Source organism: Vanacampus margaritifer, chromosome 4, assembly GCF_051991255.1.
Source record: "Vanacampus margaritifer isolate UIUO_Vmar chromosome 4, RoL_Vmar_1.0, whole genome shotgun sequence".
Taxonomy (NCBI): Eukaryota; Metazoa; Chordata; class Actinopteri; order Syngnathiformes; family Syngnathidae; genus Vanacampus; species Vanacampus margaritifer.
The window spans coordinates 19,180,425-19,206,176 of NC_135435.1; the positions used below are offsets into that span (position 1 = coordinate 19,180,425).

General features: G+C 40.2%; 2 protein-coding genes across 6 annotated transcripts in view; both read left to right on the forward strand.

The window, feature by feature from the left end:
* On the forward strand, positions 1-21,733 carry fam120b (family with sequence similarity 120 member B). 3 transcript variants are annotated; one of them, XR_013293958.1, is made up of 16 exons: positions 1-101; positions 365-484; positions 1,513-1,703; positions 2,468-2,601; positions 2,673-2,795; positions 3,325-3,516; positions 3,616-3,871; positions 3,963-4,146; positions 4,232-4,360; positions 5,029-5,204; positions 6,228-6,320; positions 9,261-9,467; positions 9,824-9,962; positions 12,628-12,886; positions 12,957-13,050; positions 20,440-21,733. XR_013293958.1 is itself a non-coding variant. In XM_077564502.1 (15 exons), the coding sequence occupies exons 2-15, from the start codon at positions 367-369 to the stop codon at positions 12,985-12,987; spliced, it is 2,232 nt and encodes a 743-aa protein (XP_077420628.1). In that variant the 5' UTR covers positions 1-101; positions 365-366; the 3' UTR covers positions 12,988-16,999. The 3 variants fall into 3 exon arrangements, 2 of the variants coding, with proteins under 2 accessions (XP_077420628.1, XP_077420629.1); XM_077564502.1 differs by lacking the exon at positions 20,440-21,733 and having other exon boundaries at positions 12,957-16,999; XM_077564503.1 differs by lacking the exon at positions 20,440-21,733 and having other exon boundaries at positions 4,232-4,333; positions 5,032-5,204; positions 12,957-16,999.
* The window catches only part of rufy2 (RUN and FYVE domain containing 2), a 22,859-nt gene continuing 17,572 nt past the window's right edge, over positions 20,466-25,752 (forward strand). The window contains exons 1-3 of one of the 3 annotated variants that reach the window (XM_077564506.1): positions 20,466-20,485; positions 22,126-22,363; positions 23,215-23,260. In XM_077564506.1, coding sequence (XP_077420632.1) covers positions 22,313-22,363; positions 23,215-23,260 — 97 coding nt within the window. In that variant the 5' untranslated portion in view covers positions 20,466-20,485; positions 22,126-22,312. Of the gene's footprint in view, positions 20,486-22,125; positions 23,261-25,752 lie in introns of those variants that run through there. The other 2 variants (XM_077564509.1, XM_077564511.1) reach the window with 2 other exon arrangements.

Sequence of the window (25,752 nt, forward strand, 5' to 3'; positions counted from 1 at the left end):
GCTTTGTTTTGCAGCGTCGTGACGTCACAAGCGCGACTGAGGAAGTCGTAGTGTACCAAAACAACGAGGACGCGCTGCTGTATAATACGTAATATTTTGAAGTAAGTAGTTTGCTAAACGGGATTTAAATTAGTAGCGGTGAAATTTACAACATGTCTTGAGTTAGTTTAGGACTGTAAGGGCAGCGGGTGTACCGTAACTAATAACACTTGCAGATGGAGACTTAAGCTAAACGTTAGCATCAAGAAGAGTTAGCATCAAGAAGAGACGAATTTGTGACTTGACAATGTCAACCCATATCAAATAAAATAGACGCCTTCTTGGTAGCACCAAATGAAAGCTTTTGTCTGCTCTTCCCCTGTAGAAATGGGAGTTAAAGGTCTCCAGTATTTCATGGAGCGCTGCTGTCCAGAATCCTGCGTGACAGTCAACCTGAGAGAGATGGCCAGGCAACATGTTTCCAAAACAACCGACAAGTCTTCCAGTTGAGTCTTCTATAAGGCCTCGTGCACATATGCAGAAAGTCCTTAAAGTCGGGACGAAGGCAAAAATGTTTAAGAAACATTTTCAACATTTATTTCAATTAGTATATTAACAAATCTTCAATATTATTTCCATCATTTGTGATACAAATTAACGTTGCTATGCTTTGGTAAATTCATGTGAATTTGATGCGAAAGTCCCATGTGTAGGAAAGGAGCATGCGCACAGATGAGCTTGGTGGCTTTCCTCAATGGCACCATAGCCAGGAAGTAGCCAAGCACCTCCCCAACGAGTTACAATTGGAAAATTTACCTAAATTCTCATAATATTACATTTTATCCGGACAAAATTCATCACTTCTTTGTTATTTTTAAAAATGGAGACTTCTTGAAAAAATATGACTTAAACGTAATTTGTTATTGTAACATTACATTGATCCTTGAAAACATTTCTCCCCTGCAAGGGGTACCTGAACCTCTGCTTAAGTCACTCACTTTCATGCCTTTTGCTTTTTTATGTCCTTCGCTCTCATACAGATGTCAGTTAATTGATGTGGAGAATAAGTTGGCCAAAAACAAATTATGTCTATATAAAGCATGAGTTTGATTGTGATTGGTTAATTCTGAACACAGCCACATCCAGGTTATTAGAGGGTCTGCACAGTTGTGCAACCACATTAACTATTTTTTTTTTTTTTAAATGTATCCCCTTGAAAATTAATTTTTCAATAAAGTTGTAAATAATAGGTCACATTATTAGAGGAAAAAGTTTTCAAAAGATTTTTCTTTGTCTCATTTATCTGTATCACAAAAACCTGGCATTTGGTTGTTTAGACTTATTGGCACTTTAGTAATACAGTTATGTACTGAGCAACCAGGACAGAGATGAGGTTAGAAAAAAAAAAAAGACAAACCGTTTTTGATGCTGGTTGGTTTGGAGTCTTCCGAGGTATGCCCGGTGTCTCATTATTTACTATACTAGTGCATGTGTTCCTACCCTGGAAATGTTTTTCATTTATATTTCTTTCAGGTCCCACACTTGTTGTGGATGGCATGGCGTGCCTGCGCCACTGGTACTTGTGTAAAGACTGGGTGTGCGGGGGTCAGTGGAAGGAGTACATGAGCATCCTGAAGAGCTGGGTGGGGACGTTCACCTCTGCAGGAATCCATCTTGTCTTCTTCTTTGATGGTGTGGTTGAGGAGAAGAAGAGACCTCAGTGGGTGAGGAACACAAACTTGCATATTGCTGGCTTTGTGCTGAAACCTTGTACCTAAAAAAATAATCCCTTTTTAGGAAACCCCCAAAACGTTGGTTTAGACTGGTTTAGAATTTGTAAAAACAACACCCACACATGGACTGACCAAAAGTATAGATTTTTGAAAAAATATTAAATTTGCCAAATTGTAACCTAGGAGGTTTTGCCCCGACTCAAACGATAGACAATATTGTTTAGGGGTGTGAATTGCCTAGTACCTAGCGATTCGATTCGTATCACGATTCGATTCGATACCAATTAATCCCAATACAAATCTATAAATTGATTATTGCGATTTTTTTTTTAAACTCAAATTTAGAAAATACTAACCTTGTTCATGTACACTGTGAGATTTGTATGAAAATTTATTTATTTATCTGAAAATTCAGGTTGCAGTCTGTTTCATGTTTGAACAGCACTGAAATCAAATATTAAGGCTTAATGTTCCATTAATATAACATTCTTCCATGCTTAATGTGTAAATCCTAACCCTAAGTAAGACGTTTTGTTGAATATTCCCCCCAAAATTGATGTTTGGAAATCGATCCGGCCGCATATCGAATCGATTTGAGAATTGCGCGCTGTAATATCGCGATTTATCGCCAAATCGATTTTTTCTAACACCCCTAATATTGTTACTTTAATAGGATTTTGACACCTTGATATTTCACCTATAATGTGTTGTGTTTGCTGGATGCCCCCAAGAATATGTCTGATTGCTGCTTACAGGTGAAGCGAAGGCGAAGAGTGAATGGGGAGGTGTCTAAAATATTCCGTTACATTAAGTTACATGGAGAGCAACCAGGAAAAGAGCACTTCAGTCTGCCCTCTGGCTTGGCAACATTCACACCTTTTGCCCTCAGGTTTGCAATGTGTGACAATTAAATGCTAATAGTAATAATAATGTTTATATTAATTAACAATTTTTTTGCAGGACATTAGGTCAGGATGTATTTTGCTCAGTTCAGGAGGCTGACTATGAGATTGCCTGTTACGCCCATCGCCATGGCTGCATGGGCATTTTGGGACAGGACTCAGACTTCATCATATTTAACAGGTTGGTTAACTTGAGGCTTTTAATTTGAGTTACATTTTAACATGATGTATTCACAAGAATGTATGTTTTAATATGAAAATGTATACCTTGGTTATTTTGTTGTCTCAAAATGTTTAGTGTAACAAAAATATGCAAGCAAATGCTTTTCTACATGTCACGTATGAGAAATATTTTTTTGTCTTTATGCATGAAACAAGAAGAAAGTTTTTTTGTGGTTCAGATTAAAGAAGAAAAGTTTGGCGAGATGTGTTTATTTCAACAGTGACGATTTGAATGAATTTGAAAAGTCAGCCATCAAACCGCATCATTTCAAACACACAACTTCCTGATAAGAGTAATGAGAAAAACATGGCATACGACTTTTGTTGCGCCTTGCACACGTGCCTTTAGTTTGACTAGCATCTTCTTAACTATCTATGGTCACAGATTCATCCCTTGTGTCACCGAAAAGTTGAATTGACCGTAGAAAATTGAAGAAAATGCAGATAAGATGCCAGATTTAAGTCTATAATTTTTGGTCTTTTTCAAGCGTTCCTTACTTATCAGTGGCAAAACTGCACTTAGGCCGCCTCACCACTATCCTATATGACCGAGAGATGCTTTGCCGAACCATTGGATTGGATGTTACTCAGTTACCGCTGCTGGCCTGTCTCCTGGGTAATGATGTGGTGCCGGAAGAACGCATGCAGGCTATCAGGAACAAGGCTATGGCAGCATACAGGTGTGAGGCTCTCTTTATGTAAAAATATAATTATTCAAATATGAATATAATGAATAACACAAAATATTTTGTACTGTACAATATACTTTTTTTTCTCAGGAAGCCATATGACACAGCCCATTCTGGCGTTCCTCAGGGGCAGATGGTGTTCGCTGTATCCCAGTTTATCAACTCTTTTTGCGACAGGGAGGAGGAAAAGTCAGGGCTTATCCCTGAAACTCTGAAACTACAAGATGCAGACAGAATCCTTCTAGAAAAAGGAATTTGCTCCTATTTACTGGCTGGACCGGAGGTTCCTCAGCAGGATGCCCGACCTGCTACATTTGAGAAATATGTCAGTCCAGAAATAATAAAGGTCTGCCCTGTATCATGCCAACATGTGTTACCACCAAAATAACAATTTTGCTGAGTCTAAAACCATGTTTGTCTCTTTGTTTTTTTTGTAGGCTTGTAGAGAAAAGCATGTATCGGCAGAGGGTTTCATGGTTTATAATGTCCTGTGCGAAGGAGTGATTGAATGTAGTAATAGTCTGGAGGATGAGGAAGATCATGAACTTTTGCCTCAGGCTGTTGTCTTTAAGTCGTCCAGACAACACATCTATGGTTTGCTCCTACTCAACAGGCATAATGGTAAAACACAAGACACATACAGAGTAACCTCGCACCCATGGACTCCCGCATGCAAAGCCATTCTTTGAATCTTGTGTGTTTTCAGACAGCACCGTGGAACCTCCAGCTATCAGAGAGTGGCTTGTCTATCCAGGCAACCCTTTGGAGGAGCCCGACATGGTCCTCCCCGTCCCAATCTGCGTCCCATGTGCAGTACCTACAGTCCTTGTGAAAATAGTTATGTGGTCTTTAAAAGCCCTGTAAAGTGAATTCCGATATTTGCTCCTAAATACATAAAACAGTTTGGAAGAATATTCCTGAAAACCTGTACAAAGGCTAAGAACTATGTAGTGCTCAATTCTGGAGATGTAGCGCTGATTTTTTTGAGGGGGGAGCTGAAATGTCATGCAATGTCGCACTTGAGTGTTGGGCATCCACTACTATATAAGTCCTTAAGTGTCTTTATCCACATCAACTGTTATCAGGCGCACTCTGAAAAGGCCTTTTCCAATTAAATAGTCCACTTTAGAGTGCCTCATTGTTGGCTGTAACTGCATGCATGACACGGGGGAGGTAGGCGGAAGAGTAGGGAGGGAGAAAAAAAAGTTAGACTTGACAAACCTGCGTATGGACCAAGGCTTCATGCCGGCATGCCCACTTTAGAGCGCCTCGTTGTCCGCTGGTGTAAACAAGCCCAGCTATCAACCCAGTGAAATACATTCCAGTACGGGGAGGCATAAGAAAGACGCTAAATAGAGTAGTATTCATTTTTCCAGATTTGAGTGACAGTTGACAGTTCAGCCGACTTGGTCACAGCATCTGACAGCGAGAGAATTGGTTGATTTTTCATGATTTTGTTTTTGAAGCCTCATTTAATTCATTTTTTTCCCCCGTCTGCTTTTGTAGGTGAGCAGCCCAGTCTAGACTTGCTGTGGTTCGGTTCTGGGCCTGACGTTTCAGCCCTTCGTCTGATGAGCTTTTTCTCAATATTTGACTGCCAAGAGTTTGCAGAATTGCACGGAGTTGTTGAAGACTTTCTTCTGGCTGCTCTTTGTCTGGTCACCTATATTGCCCTCCAGGTAGTTCATAGTAGAAGATTTAAATTATTGTTTAGCAATGATTTCTTGAAGCCCAATTAATATTACTTTCATTAGTTGTTTAAGAATAATTTGCTTTCATATCATATCATTTTACCAAGGACTATTAGGGCCACACTTAAAAAACAAACAAAAGTGAAGATATAATATTACACTAAAGTGGGCATTCAATTTGGGATATGATCAACAATACATGCTGCAGTCATTCCACACTTTGGTCAACGTGTTGTGACGTTAAACAGTGGTCGTTGCTGGGGTATCTGGCTTGGTGGCCAGTCCACCATTATCACCCAGAGTGACCAGTTTAGCCATAGACACGTCAGCAGCCACTCTGATAAGCACCCAGGAGCTTCATTCATTCATTTCATTTTCCGCACTATGTTGTTTCTTTACAATGAGTGTAAAGTGTTAGCCTTTTTAATGTGTTTGTTTGACCTCACTAGTAGGCCTCCAAATGTGTTTTCTTTTTAAAAGCATACTATTCAACACAACTTTGCCCTAAAACAAGTTAAGTGGTAACAAGATAACAAACCTTAAATGTTTGTCGAGGAGAACATTTTGACAGCTCTACCCCCATTTTAGTTCTACTTTTATTAGAAGTCACAGAGGCAGGCATTGAAAACTTTTCCAGGTAGTTTTTTAGCACAACTATCAAATATATACTGAATTGGTCATCGCAACAGAAGCGCAGCATGTTCGAGCAGACAAGCAAAGATGAGCGGACGGGCCAACAGACAACAGTGGCTGTTGTTGTCTGAGGGCCGCTGCATTCACATTCGCTCACTACTCGTCTGTTTAAATAGCTTTGGGGTTTGTTTGTTTTGAACACGCCACACACACACACACACACACCGGCTGCATTCAGCATTGTTGCTTTCCCTGTTGAGGACAGACCAAACAAACAGACACACTCAGACGACACACCGGGATGGGATTGAATTTGAAAGCCATTTATTATTATACATAACCAAATATTTTTTTCGTATTCCCATCATTTCTTTCTAGGTGCCATCTTTATGTTCAGAGGACGTGGATGCTTACCTGAGTCAGGCTGTGTGCCTGAGGCTGAAATCTCTGGAAGAGCTTCAACAGAACAAGGTAAGCAAGTCACTCATTTATTGCAACTCGCTCAATTTGCGGTGCGTTTCCAAATGTATGAGAACAATAGCCCTGTATACTTTACAGTAAACGTGCTTCCAGTCAGGGAAAGTGAAAAGGGGGGAAAAAAAACATTTAGAGAAAACCCAAATAGGCTCTTGAATGGGGATTTCGTCGAGAAAACGACAACAAACAGCACCATTAGAAGTGGGCTTGTCATGTAAATGTGGTTGTTTGTATTTTTCTTTTTTCCCCCCTGTCTATCGTCTCTGTATCTGTCTGTCTGTCTGTCTAGACTAATACAAACAGCTCTTTGTTGAAGTGCAGTTCAACTACATCCATGACATTTTATAAGTGATACGCTAATAACGTCATTGCCAATCAAAACTGAGTATTATCTTTGCAAAGACTTGACAATTAATGTTGTAGTCTATCTATGTGTTTATGCATTTATTTTAAATTTGTTTTTTTTTTCTCAAACTGGTCTCCTGTTGCCCATCTACCTGCCTGTGACTCATATGGGCAGTAGTGGTAATCCGGGTCATCTGTGATGTAAACAGAAGCACTGTGGGTAATGCATTGTCATGGCTAACTGATGTTAGCAAGATAATCGGAAAGTTATGGTACATTTGACCAAAAAATACTTGCAATGCCATAATGCAGTGCAAACCTGCCTTTCATGGCAGTACGGCGGTGATAAACTAGCATCTAAAAAAGAAACACGTTGTGGCTGAAACCTGATTCCATTTCTGACACGGACTTTCGCGTCTTGAAGCTAGCATTAGCACACAACATACGTGTTTGATGTAACAATACAATGTCATGTTTAGTTACTCTGAACGCTGGTACAAACAAGCGTAAACAAGTAATAAAAGTTGAATGCACATCTTAGTTATCTTTTTTTTATTTTTATGTATGCATACCCAAAAGCATTCAAGCTGTTAGGTAATAATGGCTATATGAGAGCAGCTGCTTGCTGATGCGAAATGCTGCAATTTACATATCGTTGCTGCTATGCAAAAAACATGTGTGTCCTTTTTTAACCCCATTTTTTTTATTTGTACGTTTTTGTGATAAAACTGAATGCAGACATCCCTAAAACGTTTTTAAAAAAAAATAGACATAAGTGTTTTTCACTTAGTTGACTAATCATGACTACTAACTGTGACTAGTCGACTGTTGACTTTCTTGAAAAGCTAATGCTAACCATCCATTTTCTGAACCACTTATCCTCACTTGGGTCGCAGTTGTGCTGGAGCCTATCCCAGATAACTCAATCAATATATAAAGTCTATGGTTTTCTCCTCATCTGTTGTAGAAATGAAAGATATTTCCAGTTTGTTTCAAAAGTCACTACAGTACTCTCCCCAAAGAGGGAGCTTAAAGTACCTGACCAGCTGTTCCCCAAACCATTCACTGCCTTGTTGTTGTTGACCCTTTTATTTTCACGTCTTAATTACCGTACTTATTTTGTGTTTTGCCTCTTCGTGTTTTGGCTCCACAGTAATTAGGGCAGTGTCTTTCAGTGTATATAATAGGCGATCTCTGCGAGAGGTTGGAGACTCTTGGAGGGTGTAGGCCTGTAAATGATCAGTGTGGATTTACCCGCACGAGCAGGCACAGGTAACAAGAAGAATAGACTTGTGCAGGCTCTCCATTGTGGCAGATATGTGTGTGTGAGTGTATGTCCATCATTATACTTGGAAATGTATATTTAGAGACGCCACTATCATGTTATGTTTTCACGTTAATGTAAAATGAGACCAAGCGTTTGTGCTTGTTTTTAAGGGAAAGGGGTTGCGTCGGGGAAGGTTTTGGGATGCCTTGGTTTTGTTGCAGCATTCCTCCCCATGGAGTTGCATGTGTGTGTGTGTGTGTGAGAGAGACGGAGATTGTTCTGGCGACATCACCCGTCTGTCCTGCCTGACGCTCACCACATGGAGCTATTTACGTCAAACACACACACACACCTCAATGGACTGCTCACACACATACACGCGCACAATTTTCTGTCCTTTGTCCTACTTTGTGTTCTCATATTCTTATTCTTTTTACTCTTTCAGTCTTTTTTTCCTTCTTTGTGTCAGTTTGTTTGTGCGCTTCGGGCTTTTTGTGCATCTGGTCCAGTGCTTCATTGTTTTCAGTGTGTGAAGCTGTGTTTGACTGGAAGCAGGTGACAGGCAGGGCTGCGTGAGTGTGTGTGTGCCTGTGTGTGTGTGTGTGCGCACGCATGTGTGTACATAATCACAGTTATCAGCGCTATCTGCCAAGGGACAGGTGAGAGCATAAAATGTGCACACAGTGAACATCTGCCTGCTGTCATTGACTGCTTTTTGCTTCAATGGTTATTTACGACATAATGCAACAGTCTGTCAGAGCATAGGGAATTGGTACAAGTCACATTTGTTAGCTGGATTTATATCTTGGATAGGCTATTAAGGCTTCTAAGCTGGTTTTCACCTCAATAAAAGTATATAAAATGTGTTGATACTAAAGCACATATTCATTATTGGTATCTTCACATTCCTGATATTGATGTATGTTATATCAATATAAATAGCACGAAGATTTTGGCCCATGTGAGGGTATGCGAATAATATTTTTTAAATAGCATCACAGGTTCACACTTGACAAATAATTACATTTAACACCAATGAAATGCACATGGAACAGTGCAATTATTGAATGCCATTATCCTTCCGGGTCATCTCGCTTGGATAGGAAAAGAAAAAAAAGTTTCTAAGCAAAACCCAGAACCCAAAGAGGCCCGTTGTGCTAGACTGAGCTGTGTGTTGCAAGAATGAAAAGTGACATGCAGCAAACTCACGCTGCTTCTTGTCCAAGTGCTGCGACAGATGATCAAACAAAGCATCAGGCGTCCAGCTAAAGATGTGATGTGTGTGACCAGGCAAATAATTCCAAACTTCTTTTTTTTCTCAGCTGCCATTCCTCTGCAGCCGAGCAGTCCAACTGGGCTCTCTCTACGTCCGAGGACTGAGCTACATGCTGGGGGCCAACTGTGCCAGCGGCAGCCCACTACCCAACGCCGCCCTCATGCCTTGGCAAAGCTTCGATGGGCAGCTCTTCCACTCCAAGTACCTGCTGGCGCATGGCTGCGCTGAGCAAATGGTGCTGCTGGACAACAATGTGAGTGGAAGCAGGGAGACGAATAGTTGGAATGCACTCATTTGTTCTTTCATTTGGTACAACTGCACAGTCTAAAGACAACCAGAACTCAAAATTCCGCCTTTGCAAAATGTATGTCCCGTTTTGATTGACCCTGTCAATTGTTATTGACTGCTTTCCCTTGTAACCTTGAGCCATAACCAGAAAATGGATGGACGTACAGCTCTTTCTGCTACTATTTGTAATATGCGAATATACTCCTCAGTGCCATCGTCTAACATATTTGGCATACATCTTGAAATGGATCTCATTGGATTGTTCAGGTGTGTAGTGAATTGGGCCCAGCATTTAACCGCATTTGTCTGCTCCCCTTCCAGCCGTCCAGTCTTGCCTTGTTTGTCCAGCTGAGAGAGAAACATGTAGAAGTTTGCAAGAAGAGAAACAGAGTCTTGCAGTCTCAACCCGACGTTAGCGCGCTGGTACCAAGTCATACCCGATGCAGAAACGGACACACAGGTGACTTAAGCAACATATTTCACATGTTTTCTCTATTAGCACTGTTGGAATTTTGTTTCGTAATACTTCGATTTCATTTTGAAAAGGCCTCATGTTTGATCATTAGCATGAACAATGCACACTGGGTCTGAAAATACTCATGGCACCAAATGGAGAATAGCATTTTAATCTGACCATTGATCAGTGGTAGTAGTTCTCTGGTAGCCCTCAGTGAACCACATTACCCAGAGGGCCGTGCTGTAACCAGCTCCATGTGTGCTGTGGTCTCGTACACACGCACACACACGGCTGCAAACACATGTGCACGCCTGAATCCAACACTTGCTTTGTCAGTGCACTAGTAATAACATGTTTCTGTTTATAGGTTGGGAGCACTCTATTTTAAGACAACAACAATGATTACAGACTTCTCTCTCTGTCTCAACCCCCCCCCCCCCCCCATCAACCCCCACTCGGACTCGGTTCCCCTTACCTCACTTGTTCCCATACGTTAATCCTTTATCTTGTCTGGCCTTTCGTTACCTCCTCATTTTTGCAGCATTTTCACACCTCTCCATCTTCTAACTTCTGTCTGCTTAGTAAAAAAAAAACAAAAAAAAAACAGCTTTATGAACCACAAAAAGTAACGGGGCGGTTTTAACCCTCAAAATTATACAAACTGTTAATTTGGCGCCTCCCTCCAATTGTTCATGACACTGTATATGTACAGTGCTCAACATAAAGGATTAGTAAGAAATATTTTCTCAATGAAAACAAGAACATTGTTCAGAATTTTAAGGATGATTAGCCTCACCTTTGTTTAAATTCTTGTCAATTACATTTTTTTAAATATAAAATTTAGTAATGCTAGATTTTAGCCTTATACTCTTTGTTGTAACATCAAATACTGTAATTTTGGAAAAGTAATTTTTTGTGTGTGCATATTGACAGATTATGCAGTACAGTAAGTTATAATAGACCTCATTTAACCACTGTACATACGAGCAATACAATAAACCATAAAAGGTCATCAGTTTTCACCAATAAGAGCAGAAAAAGTCCCGCCTCAAAATGCACACCTCCACCTACAACCCAAGTGAAGCTGGAATGAAACTGTAAGTGGGAAAATAAATGGGAAAACTTCCGCAATTCAAGGAAAACTGTGACCCGTGTTGAGTACACAAACACTATTTTCAGATGTTTTGAGTTGTGAGGGGAACAGAGCTGAAGGTTTGATTGCAATGCTCCAGTTTACTACAGTGAGTTAGTTGGGCTTATTGGTGCATTCCAAATAAATTTGGTTTGTTGTCAAAAAAAGAAATAAAAACATATTTTTACTTGAACTTTCCGCCACTTGGTGGTCAGTCATCGGGCACGAGTCAGCAGCAGCCTTGTGAAATATGAACCCGTCGTTTTCATGCAACCCCTGTGACTTTTGGTGAATGTTTTTTCTTTAAGCAGCAGCGTGCGCCAAGTTGGTTTACCCCAAACTGTCTGCTCTCTACTCAAGTCAATCTCTGTGGGTCTTAGGAGGATGTTTCTGCTTGCACAAGATGGAGAGCTGTGCCCTCCCTAGTCGCTTTTCCCATCATTACTTCAGATGTGTGCAGGCATGTGTGCGAGTGAGAGTTGTGCTGGCGCTATGTGGTGTCGTTGCAGGCCTGGCTTGGCTTGTTTTTTTGCAATCAGACCAGATATTTAGTCTCCTCAGCAAATATTTCTCGGCATCCCAAATTATTCTTTGACCATGAATCTACTGTTACTCTTCCTTTTGTCCGTAAATGGCGGGGTACAGTCACATATCATGAGTCTCATTTGACAGCCTTAATTTTATCGATGTCTTTTTCATCCATTTGCTAAATCATAGGTTACTGATATTTTTTACAATCTCTCTTTTCGTTCCTTCTAAATGTGTTCACCCACACCAAACTCATCCAAGCAGACCTTACATTGTGCACTGGGAACAAGAGAAGAACCTTTCGCCATACTGTTCCCACAAAGTTGGAAGCATGGAATTGTGAAGATTAAAGGCCTTTTCACACTGCACTTAAAGAGCGCAATGCGCATTTGATGAACCCATTCATTGTATGTGCTGCGACAGTGTGGCGACGGAACGCTGTGTCATGTCGTGTCGACGTGCAAAGTAGGTGTTCACTGTTAGGGTGCTGCCACTGGAATTGAAAAATGTTTAATTCAGGAGCGGTGTGATTTCACAGCGCTAATTTGTACTATAAATCAGTGGTTCCCAGCAACTGGGCCGAGCTGCAGTGGGCTGCACAGTTTGAAAGAATGAGAAACTTACTTGTACTTCCAGTTTATTATCTGAGGCTAAAAAATATCTTATTTTGAAAAGTGACCAGATTCTCTCCGTCTATTACGGACTTTCTTGATGCATGTCAAGATCGTAATTAATATCTCGGTCAAGTAGCGCTGATACTAAATCCACAAACGAGACGTATTTAGAAAGTTTATTTGCAATGCTGAAAAAGTCCATTGATGAGACAAGACGAGAGCCAACGACCAAGAAGAAAGAGGAAGGTGCATTCACAGACAATTGCAGGAGACCAACTTGAAACGTGGATTTACGTCGATAGGTGATTTGCATGTACAAGGCTTTGTTGCATTGTTAAAGATTATGCTCACTTTGGCGATACAAGAGTTTCTATATTTGTACTCGTACCTTCAGACGGTGGTCAAAATTGGCGGGAGAGGGGCGAGACGTCATTAGGAGGATGGAGGAGGGGCAGTGAGCAGCGACTTGGTGGAAACAGCAGAGCCAAACTACAGGGGAGACCTGCATACAGAGGAACAGGCAGAGGCCAATATTTCCACCCTCACTTTCATCCTCCCTCCATGGATGGAGGTGATCAGAGCCTGACCTCTCGGCCAGAACACCCTCAGAGTCTGTGGCGTCCCAGCAGAGGGCGATACCAGCTAGCTCCCAGGTAACATCGCCAAAGGTGTTTTAACAGAAGAATAATATCATGGTCCCTCATTTGGAATTCTTCCTCTCAGATGGCGTCAGCCTCCTGCTTCTGGAACGTAACTCCACCCTGACAGAGAGGAGAGGGGCAAAGGATTAGAGTGCAGGACTCGAAGAGTTAAGAGGGTAGGAAAGAGCTGATGAAAGGAATCACAGAATCGAGTTTCTCTGAACAAACTGATTAGCTGTCAAGAATGTTTGTCTAAAGGATGTAGTAGGTGAAAATAGGAGGATTAAGCAGAGAGAATTGAGAGGTTAAGAACACTGAAATGTGTCTTTTTTTGGGAGGTTTTGGGGGGGTTGAAGAAGAAGAAGAAACTTATCCGGTGGCATCTCTTGCCACGATTCAAACTGGCTGTGACAGAAAACAAAATAGACTCAAGAAACAAATACAGGGTTTTTTTTTTCAATGTAAAACTAAACTAAATTTAAACATGCGCTGGAAAGAGGATCAGTGTTTAATTCTCACCTGGAACCAGTTTTCCCTATTTGCAATACTCAAACACACACACCTTTAAATTCATGCTATATAAGACTTAAAAAAATATGTGATGTTGTCACAGAAGGAAAAATACATGACTTGTATAATGCAGTGATATTTAAAAAACAAAAATCAACAGTTCTTTTGGTCAGACTGATGCCATATCAAAAATGTGATTAAAATTAGAAAACTGGTGTAGTTTGGCGTAACCGTGGAACCGAAGGTGTAAACAAAATCCCTCTTGTTAAAATGACAACTTGTTTAAATTTCTAATCATCTTTTTTACAGTATATGGAATAATAAAACATTGTGTGTTTTTGTGCGGCATTTACATGCATAGTTGTACGAACGGAACGGAACTCCAGTTTTCCTGCTGCATCTTCATGAGCAGAATTGGGTCTAATAAACATAAATTGTACTCAAATCAGATTAATGTTAATTTACAATAATATGACTCAAGTAAAATTAAAAAGTAGTCCTCCAAATAATTAGAGTATTGAGCGAATAAGCTACTCAACTGGTGAGTAACCTCTGATTTAAAAAAAATAATAATTCAATCAGCATGGCTATCAAATTGACAAAAATATAAAATTGGAATGTGCAAATTCAAAGATTGCCCAACAATAATACATTTCATCTTAATAAAATAACATAAATTTAGCCCCAAGAAATTATCTTAAAGTAACTTATTTTTGTTGACATGGGTGAAACGGCACAATAGGCTCACCGGGCCTCGAGATTACATAGAATAACAGGATCGAGGCAGACATAGCTGTTCTTTTTCATAGTCTGTAAGGTAATCATAGATAAATGTGAGGCCGAGGAATGTTTCCTCTTCTGGTGGATGTAAATAGAAACAGAAAACTTTGCTTCTTTCGGGGCTGCGGAAACTTTGCGTACAGCCATGTGACTGCCTGGCTCTGTTTGATTAGTGAGATGGAGTCCAACGTCACGAGTCATTATGTTGGATTGGTGAATTAGAGTCATGTGACAGCACCCTTAGCAGAAGTCCGTCAAAGCAATACAGTAATAGATTTAAAAAAAAAAAAAAAAAAAGTAAGCAAAATGTAGTGTTTCTTCTTAACATAAATATGCATACTAATACTTACTTTTACTATCCAAAAAGTAACTTAACTCTTTCACTGCCACTGACGTTTAAAGACGTCAAGTAAAAACCTACGCTTCACTGCCAATGACGTCAAAAGACGTCATCCAATGATTTTTTTTTTTTTTTTTGAAACGGGTAGAGGAAACCCTCCCGCATGTCTGGTCAAAGTTTCAAGTCTGTCTGTTGTGCCTAAGGACTATTTTTGGCCCCTAGAGGGCAGCGATGACTCTCTTTTGACAAGATCGGGTGGGCGTCAGTAGAGGCGGAGCTAGAGCGTCGAGCAGGAGATGAGAATGGAAGACAAAGGAAAAATGGCGGCCGGTCGCGAGGATCTCACACCCGAGACGTTTTTTTCAAAGACCAAAAGCATCGCTGAAAAAGCACATTGTTGACGATGATCATCATAGATGATGAAGATGAGGGTGACTCCGTGGTTGGAAAGCATTGACGCGGCAGTAGAAGACGTTAGATGGAGCTAGATGGAGGAGGGAACGGGCAATGGCGAGCGTTTGCAAGCAGCTCTACACTTACAAGACGAAAGGCATCGACCAACGCTAAAATAGTGCATTGATGACGACGGTGATCATACTCGATGATGATGAAGGTGAATCCGAGCTTGACGGCGAAATTGGAACCGCTGACGCGGCGGCTATTACGGTGTCGTAACGCGGAGCGCAACCGAGCACGCACAGGCGGACGTTCGATCGGACGACGGAGAGTGCCCCGAGTCCAATGCATATTCATCGGAGGAGTGTGTACAGTCTGCTACTTGCTTTTTATTCCCCGGAAAAAAAGGCCGTCAAGAAAGTGTAACGTTTGCACGCAAAACGGACCAATGTGAAAGTGAAAGTAAACTGTTGTACGAGTCCAGCGGCGTCTCCTTGCACGCAGGGGAGCGTTACAAAAGGAAAAACTGTATTTGAAACATCCACATAATTGTAAGTAGTACCACAGTTGCACACATTTGGAAATAGTTTGCGAAATTGTTTTGTCAAATTGTTACTGTTGAATGGAAATAAACGTATTTTGCAATCAAAAAACACTTTTTCATTGTTGGTGAAAGCGTTTTACAGAAGTAAAGCACTATTTAGGTGTTTGTGGCATCATTCATGGACAAAAAGAAGTGTACAATTCACTAGAGTGCATGAAATAACATAGTTTCACAAAAAGCTCTTTTTCTCCGTTTTTTGTTTCAAAAGAGAGCATTTCGGTGAAAGTAACCATTTTCTATTGTTGATTACTGAAGAACGGAATAAGGTAGAAACAAACTTTTTTTTTCTGATGAAAGCTGAGAGTCCAATCTTTCATTTGGTAGTATGTGTGTTTCCATAGTCCAAACACAACATTTTCTGTGGACCTTGAAAGATCACTCAAAATGCTTAAATCGGCTGGCAGTGGGGACAACCCGTTTCTGAAAACGTCTGGCAGTGAAAGAGTTAAGGAAATGTAATGGAATGTTGATGCCCACCTCTTTTCATGAGAGAGACAGAGGAGAGGTCTGTGGGTGGGGTAGCATAGACGCCTACATAACTAAAGCAAAGCGGCCATGTTTAGATACTAATACGAAGAGGCAGGATGTATTCTGCGGTGAAGCAAATGAGAGAAGGCTGGACCAAGAAGAAGGGGGATAAAACAACAGAGGAAAGGAAATTTAGGCCTCTCGGAGAGAGGTCAAGTATTAGGTATGGGGAGAGCAGAGGGAGAAGGTGGAATTGGAGGAACTACTAAGAATAGACAGACTAACAAAAAAACAGGAAGAGATGGAAGAAAAGAGGCAAAGTTGGGAGAGAGGAGAAAACTGACAGGGTTTGAGTTGATGGTCTGTTGTGTTGTTTCAACCACAGGAAAACCCTGTTGGCTTCCTCTTTCTATATGTGTATGAGTGGGTGTGGTTCCTCTAGCAGCAGGGACACAAACATGCAGTTAAACCCAATTCCACTCCTCCGGTCTGGGATTGCTTAATTTGACTGTTTCCCCTCCTTCGCTGGCTATTCAATTAGTTTTGAGCTACTCTATATTCTATTAACACATTCTCTGTGTTGTCTAAACATTCGAAAGCTTTTAGAGCCAAGAGAACTTCTTCTTGAATGAAAAGTCAAAATGCTACAAACATGTACAAACACCATTGTTAAATATATGCCTCTCTAACAGTGTCAATCAAAATAGAGCAATACTGTCTGTTTTTTGTTTTGTTTTTTTTTACCTGTAAGTGCTCACATTGGCCCAGTAATAGATGCGCTCTGTTGATGCAGGCTTCCAAAAATGTGCAGAGATTAAGTGGCCAAAACAGAACCCTTGTGTATTTACAGCATATAAGTATAAAGTGCTTTCTTTAGCACAGGCCAAAACGGAGGGAAGCAACTCCCATGGCATGTGTGTAATTGATGAGATCTAATCCCTTACAGCCTTATATAATACGCCTTGTATATAATTGTAGTATATAACACACATATACGTATATTAAAAATAAATAAGTTGGCTTGTGATGGATTGTTGAATTGTGTTGAATAACGAACGCCTCTTCTCTTACCTGTGTCCATTCTACCCTCCCTCCCTCTTTCTCTCCTCCCTGTGTCTTTGAATGAATGCACTTTGACTAGTGGAACATATGCTGCTGGTTGTTCAATACCCTCCCTCTGAGCAGGAGCACATCCATGTGTGTGTGTGTGTGTGTGTGTGTGTGTGTGTGTGTGTGTGTGAGAGAGAGAGAGCGGGAGAGAGAGTGGGGGGGAGGGGGTGAGAGAGGGAACGATTGGTGTGTGCGTGTGCGTTTGCGCGTGTGCGTGTGTGTGTTCATTGAAACGTGCCTCCTGTTGCACATCGGCCATCTGTTCCTTGAATGGACTGATGGAGTACTGCTGTAACCATGGCGATAGGCCATTCAGTCAAATGGCACCATCAAGCCACCCCTGGCTGTTTTGTGTGTTTGTGTGTATTTATGTTTATGTTGAGGAATGGAATTGACTGGCCGAGTGGAGGAATTCCCATGTGTTGATGAAAGCAGGCTAACGACGTGTGTTGGAACTCGACGAGATTGTTTACTACTGTACTAACCTAGCAACTTTATTCGCTAAGAGAACTTTCAGCCATATTTGGTTCATTTAATTAATCAGCTGTTGTTGATTTTACCATAATAGAAAGGAAACATACCTGTGTTCCTTTTTGGGGGGTGGGGGCTGAAAAAGGGGCTTGAGCTCTTTTGTAAGGCAGATTGGACAAGTCAACATGTCTGACAAACTCCTCCCCCAAAACACTGATGATGTCATTAAAGCAAAAGGTGCTTGAACAAAGTATTAGTTTTGAGTGTGTGCAGATACAACCATCTTATTGTGTGTGTTTTTTGTTTCTTTTTCAGTGCATGCAGGTTATTCATATTTTATTGTTTGACAGGGTTTTTATTTTTAAAATATTTTAGGGATGTTTTTAAGTTTTTATCCATCTAACGGGGTTGCCATTTTGCTACTTGCTGTCACCTGAAAATGACATCACAGTTGCTCAGGGCTCTGGTAATGACCAATCATGGCTCACCTGTGTTCTGAAGCTGAGCCGTGATTGGTCAGTATCTGAGCCCTGAGCAGCTGTGATGTCACTTTTTGTCAACAGCAAGTGACATAATGGCCGCCCCTTGAGATAGACAAAAGCGGGTGGATTTTACTGCTTAACTCATATTCCATAAATATAATATTAACTCATTCACTGCCATTGACGGCTAGAGACGTCAAAAAATCATTTGAACTATTTATTTTCGTTTAAATTTTTTTCCCACTTTTGTTTACAAGAGTATGAAAACCTATAATTTTTTTATTGTACATTTAGAACAGATATAACATTTGTGATTAATCGTGAGTTAACTATTGAAGTCATGGGATTAATAATGATTTTTAAGAAAAATATCGCCTAACACCCCTAATTTGCTATATTTTCTTTTTTTAAAAGAAAAGATTATTAAAAAATTTAAAAATACTTTAAAAAAAGAAGATGATTAAAAATGAGGGGCGCAGGCGATTAAATTGTTTTCGTAATTAATCGCATGACTCCACTACTTAACTCACGATTAATCACAAATTTTATATCTGTTCTAAATGTACAATTTTTTAAAAGGTTTTCATACTCTTGTTAACAAAAGTGGGAAAAAATGTTAAACTAATAGAAATAGTTCAAATGAATTTTTGACGTCAATGGCAGGGAATGAGTTAATGAGAATGCCATCTTTAGACTAGTGGGGGCACATACAACATATTATTGTAAAGAAAATGTTGGGGTTGACTTCCCTTTTATTAATAGGAGTGTGTTTACATTCTTCTGTCACTCCATCTCTTGTCAGTTTAAACCTTTAGTAGTAAAAAAAAAATGTGTTAAATTGATTTGAATCCAATATTTTAAGTATAGCTTGATTATGATACCAATTATTTGTCAATAAAGGAACATAAACAAACAGCATCAGTGCAACGGTGAAATGAATATTGAGTTTCAACTGTCTCAAATCACTGGTCTATTCATCTGCACCCTCAGACCATTCAGCAGCCCCACCCTTACACACACACACACACAAGCCCCGCTTACACATTACACACACACCCTGCTCCACCCAGTGGTCCGGGGTCTGCTGGCCATATGTCAGCCCATCTCTTGTGAGACACCTCTCCTGAGACCCTGAGCCCTCTTTTGTGTGCGTGCATGCTTGCGTGCATGCATGCCCTAATGTGTTTGCCATCTTTGCTCACGATCCATCTCGAAAAAAACCGCTGTCATCTACCAAGTGTTTGAGTGCAACTGACCGCACCACATCTGCATAGAGTCAATACTTGTCTAATTGCCAAACCGGATGAACACTATTTACCAGTGTTCAAACGTGTGGCTCTATGTCTTGTAGGGTTATCAGTAAAATACAGTAGCACTTTAAATGTTGAACATAATTGGTTGCCAGCTGACCTCTAATGAATTTGCATATGGATAGTTTTCCTATAAAGAATAATGTAAACACTGTAAAACTATCAACTTCATAAAACGTAACTGTACAGTCAATGTTAAAAGGGAAGTCAAAAAAATTCTTGACAATAATATGTTCTATGCAGCCCAACTAGTCTATACGGTATTCTGGTTAATATTGCGTTGTTGGAATATGAGTTGAGCAGCAAAATCCAGGCATTTTGCCACTTGCTGTCAAGTGATAATGACATCACAGTTGCTTAAGTCTCAGGTAACAACCAATCACAGCTCAGCTTCAGAAAACAGATGAGCTGTGATTGGTCGTTGCCTGAGCCTGAGCAACTGTGATGACGTTTTCAGTCGACAGCAATTCCAAAATGGCCGCCCCCTGAAATGTGGGGAGGCAGCTGGATTTTGCTGCATAACTCATATTACACAAATGTAAAATTAATCAGAATATCGTGTTTAGACTAGTGTGGTCACATATAACATTATTGTCAAGAAATGTTTAAGGTTGACTTCCCCTTTAAAAGTGACATTTTAACATTCTTATCCATCATGCAAGTAAAATTTGTACTCAACTTTGAGCGGAAAACTGGAGAAGAATCCACACTACTGCAGCAAAGTGGAGGCTACAAAATATAATTCTGAAGCGTCCATAGCTGAGGAACAGCAATGGTAAGATAACGTTGAAGACATTCACACACATTTGATGATATTTTTTTCCAAACCTAAATACAGAACAAACAAAAAAGAAAATATCAGATTTTTTCTTTAGTTGTTATTGTCTTGGCCATAAACTTGTGAGCAGCCAGGACAAATATATGTGAATTAACCTACATAGCAAAACACAAAAAGCTAAGGAAAAAGCAAAACACAAATCCAGCTGATGCTTCCTGAGCTAAGTCTTGTGTGATGATTGCTGACATGATTTTTGCTCTTTGAATCACCAAGTTTAACGAATTCATCCATTTTCTATCCTGCTTGTCCCCATTAGGGTCACAGGTGAGCTGAAGTCTATCGCAGCAGGCACTCGACAAGAGGTGGGGAGCACCCTGGACTCACATTCACACTACGGACAATTTCAAACAACCTAACCTGCATGTTTTGGGAATCCAGAGGAAACCCACGCAAGGATGGAGAGAACATGCAAACCACACACAAAAACGGCCTGAGTCGAAATATGAAACCGTTAATGCAGACATACGGACCACTAATCCACAGTATTAAATGATTTGTCACTCCAAGAGAACTTTCCTGTGTGACGAATAGAGAGTTCTGATTGGATCATCCCCAGTGCTGGGCAGACAGCGGCCCATTCCATATTGTGGTGTTTTGTTTTCAAGTCCTGTTATGATCTTGGTTTTAGGGTCAACCAAGCGAAATTCTTTCCTATTTTGTCAGCCTTTCTCACCACTATCTGGCAACACAAGCAGGCAGATCGCACACAGATTTGGCCCAAAAGTGCTCATTTGTTGTTATTTTATTGACATCTGACTTGCCGTTGAAAACTGAGTGACTTAAAAAGTGCCTTTTTTTTTATGCCTGTAGGCTGCATAAAAACTTCTGCTTGCCTCATCATGAAGCTTTTTGGACATTTTATGGACCTGCTTTGTAGTGTGATTTAGTTCAAGCATACATACATGCCTTTGGCGACCTTGCTTTTTACACTGTGAACTGAAAATGGCTTTTTGCAAGCTGCTCCCACAAAGCTGGAGAATTTTTTCTAATTGTGTTAAGCAAGAGAGAAATCCTGATCTTTTAATACTTTTTTTCTTTTTCGTGTGCGGTTTGATAGACACAAATGAGGCCCTGACCCTGCATAGCACGATTTTTTTCTAATCCCCATTCTTTCCACATCTTTGATTTCACTTAAGCAGGCCCTCCATTTTTTTTTCTTTTTTAGGAAGGGGGGGGGATGTTGTGTAAACAACCACAGTGTGGATGCGCACAAACATTTGCCATTTGCCACAAATTTGTGCTCTTCCTTTAAAATAAACAAACAAGCATCCAGCGGCATCCTCACAGATGTCTTTGAGTTAAAGCTCCCACTGTTGTTCTAATGCGTAAACGTGTGAAAGTGATCTGCATTCGACTCTAGTAAGAGTTGTCAATGTGTTGACACTAGGGGCCTTCAAATATGTTTATGAAAAACAAATAATACCATGTATTGTAAACATGACTTTCAATATATATGCAAGTCACCAAGACAATAGGCTATTGAAATACAAACTTGTGCTAATGTGCACCACAGAATAATGAAAGGAGAAGCATCGTCACAAACACCAGCCGACGTTTCGACTAGCCAGTAGTTTTTTTTCAAGGTGTAATGATTATGAAACCCTATTAATATTAAATGCACCATCATATCTCTTTATTTCAGTCATCTCCATTTTAAAACACCCTTTATCATTTTACATATTTAATCATTCATATTAAATGATGTCAAATATTTGTTCCCAGTAAAATGCACCACCTGTAGAGAATTATACTGTCAAAATGTCTATAAGGACGACACACATGGATCTTGTTTTCCTACGGATTCTTCCTTTTGACCAGATCATCAGTTGCACACACTACTCAGACCATAGTGCTGCCTGCGCCACCTCTCACCGGCATTCCTGTGTTAGTGCATGAATCATGACACTTTGACTCCATGTGTCTCTTTCTTCCTCTCTTTCAGGCCCCGCTTCATGTCTCTCTTTTCCTAACTTGTGTCTGCGGCCCGGTAACGCTTTAAGGCTGCGCAGATGTCTTTCTGCTGCTTCGGTCTGTGAAGTGCTCGGTGGGTCACATGCATGAAGATCCAGGTTAACAAACAGACAGATTGGGGAGGTGGCTAAAGAGGGTCATGGTCAAAGGTCGGGATAATGGGGAAATCCCAGAGCTGGACGCATGGAGCCACTTATCTTCCTTGTGAGGTGACTTATTTATTTATTTTAGAAGCGTGGACAAGTGAACATCTTTATGTTGTCTGCTGACTGAAATTCCACTTGATCATGATTGGCCTCATTCGATATATTTCCTCAAATTAGGCCTTTTCAAATTTGCAGTCACTAAAGCTTTTCCATGAATCAGTTTCTGTTACTTCAGAGACTACTTTTTTTTTTTTTCTGGAGAGCTCAGTATTGTTCATTCGGTAATTTTACCGATTTGACATGTCATCATCATTGCGCTCTTTTTTTTTTTTTTTTTGTATGTGGGTGAGTGTGTGTATTCATTAGTTCAGCTAAAACCTATTAAAAGCAATTACTTCAAAGACTACTTAGCCCATTTTAATGATGTTGCTAACCAAAACAGCAGTGCCTAGTGAGGCATGCCACAATGGAGTGTGCAATGTTAAAGAGACGGGTCTCCATAAATCACTTTGAAGTGCATCATTGGAAAAATAGCCTGTGTGAGTGCAATAGCAAAACAGTGGCATCTTCTTCTTCATGTGTGTAAATCAGTGTCACGGTTATAAATGTCCGACTGAAATGCTTTGATCACAGAGGACAGAAAAATGAAAGACGTTTCATTTATGAGGAGCACCTCAGGTTGGTCGCCTCTTTACAACTGGAATTTCCATCTATTGAACCGCAAACTTTTTACATTATACCCACAATTCCTTATTGTGGGGGCTTATCGTCATTAAACATCCTCAAGTACTTTAAAATATGATGCAGCCGCATCATGAGGTTGTCTCGGGTTCGATGCAGATGTGGCCAGTGAGAGTGTATATTTTCATAAGGAAGCAGACAAAAACATTAACTTGCTTCTTTTATGACCTTAGACACTGATTCCTGTGAGGGCCCGGGGAAATTCTTCTGCAGAGCCTGGTAAGTTATTTGACCTCCACACACGCACACACACACACAAGGTAGGGGGTCACATCCTAGTAAAAGAAGTGATAGTACTTCAGCAGGTACATGTCACCTCATCCTGCTCTTTGATTTGCACAGACACTTCCCTTTAGCATAGGACCGACAAATACACACACAAAGCCACACTCTCTTTGGTGCTTTCATAAAATAATCTTAACTTGTGTTTGTAACAAGTCACGCTTGAAATAGCATGAATGAAAATGCCAGATTGGATGCAGTTGACGGTGTTTAGTTTGGAACCAGTGACCACACAGAAAGAAGAACACAGTTTTGGAATTTGTAATCCTATACCCCTCCTGAAGTCGATCAATTAAGATACTCACAGGAGGAAGCAGGACTTGACACAGAAGCCTTAAATAGTACAAATGAGTCCTGGTGTCTATTTAGCATGTAAGTGTCAAAAAAGGGACAGGATGTGTGTGCGTGAACGAGAAGAGCGAGCTCTCAATGCAGACTTCATCGTGTATTGTGCGTCATTTAAAATAATGCATTCATAAGCATTTGGTTAGTAAAATATGAAATATTTGCTGCTGTGCAATGCTGAGTTTCTAAGTGCATTTGAGACAAGGTTTTCCTAACTTAAGGTTGGGACACAAAAGGGGTTGCGGGTCAAATTTATTTGGTTGCCGATCGGCACAATTAAAAAAGATGGATAAATTTGAGTACGTTTAGTTTACAAGGGATGAACCAAATTTCCAATTTGAGTGTTGAGCTGAAAATGTTTGGAAGAATATAAATAATTATTTTCATGTTTAAAACAATATACACAATAAATAGTCATGTGACACAGCGCTCGAGATAATATAATTTGAAATTAACAACACACATTTGTGGGAGTATTTTTGTTCTATAGTATGCATTAAAAAATATTGGTTCTGAAAGGAAAACAAATCTTTTGGGGTGAGCTCATTTATAGTGAGCGCTTCAATAGGAATCCATCCAGTATTGTTAATCCAAGTAGCCATTATTTGCCTCGAGACGGTGTGTTTGCGTGTGTATTAGGAGGTTAGTTAAAGGATCATCTCCCACTGTCATGGAGGTGTGAAGCCTGGATTTCTCATGTCCTCCTACAACCCTACCCCCCTCCCCCAACTCCCCTTTTACACCAGAGCAGGTGTCAAAGCCCCCACTGAGGTGACACTTTTCACTGGGGTGACAAAGAGCTTCCCTGCAACAACATGCGTGCGCACTTCCACACAAATTGCAGAGGATGAGTCTGGGAAATGTCTCCTCTTCTCGTGTATGATTTAAAAATAATAATAAAAAAAAACTCAGTCAGAAAGTAAGAAATAACTAAAATTGTCTTCTAACATATAATAACTTTTAGCACTTAATAATAATCTAGGTCTGAACTGAGATTTATACATTCACTGAGCATTTATCACTAGCTAATGGGTGTCTGTTTTTAGGAAGCTTGTCTTGTCCTGCTCTTCCTCCTCATTTCCCTTTCCAGATAAATCTGTCACTCACGCTAGAGATATGTGTGTGTCTGTGTGTGGTGGGCGATGTCGAGTCACCCACATTCGGGTAAACATCTTGTTACATCAAGACCCCAAATTGACTTTTAAGGGCTGAGATTTCAGTCGTTTTTTTTGCGGATCTGTGTGACTGAGCATTGACATTGGCATTGTCATCTTGACATGAAACTTCAAAAGCTTCAAAAGTACTGACACTCGATACTTGAATAAGTCAACCCAAAAAATATATATGTTTTTGACAAAAATATTTTCTATGCAGCCCCACTTGTCTAACTATAGTATTCTGGTTAATATTGTGTTAGTGGAATATGAGTTAAGCAGCAAAATCAAGCTGTTTTTATCCATCTCAGGGGGCGGCCATTTTGCCACTTGCTGTCGACTGAAGATGAATGACATCAATGTTGCTCAGGCAACGACCAATCATAGCTCACCTGTTTTCAGTCGACAGCAAGTGACAAAATGGCCGTCCCCCTCAGAGATAGATGAAAACGGCTGGATTTTGCTGCTTAAATCATATTCTACAAATGTAATATTAATCACAATGTCGTGTTTAGACTAGTGAGATCACATACAGTATACAATATTATTGTCAAGAAATGTTTAAGGTTGACTTCCACTTTAAATGCATATCCTTGTGTTAAAAAAAGAAGAAGCTGTATTGCGTAAAAACCTTTACTTAAGTGAAAGTAAGATAAGTAGTCTTAACGATTTTGAAATGTACTTATGTATAAAGTGAAAATAAATTTGATCCCTTTGTTTAAAAAAAGTCACAACTTTTGATGACATTTCCATTACATCACATATTTAAAGAGTGTGTGTGTGTGTTTGGGGGTCCTCCGGATGCCATCCCATTAGTTTTAAACAAGCAAACACCAGAAACATATAGCCTACAGTAAGCATCCGCCCCTTTCCACCAGAAATGCATAATTTGTTGCCATTCTTATGGACCATTCAGTAATTCTTATACCA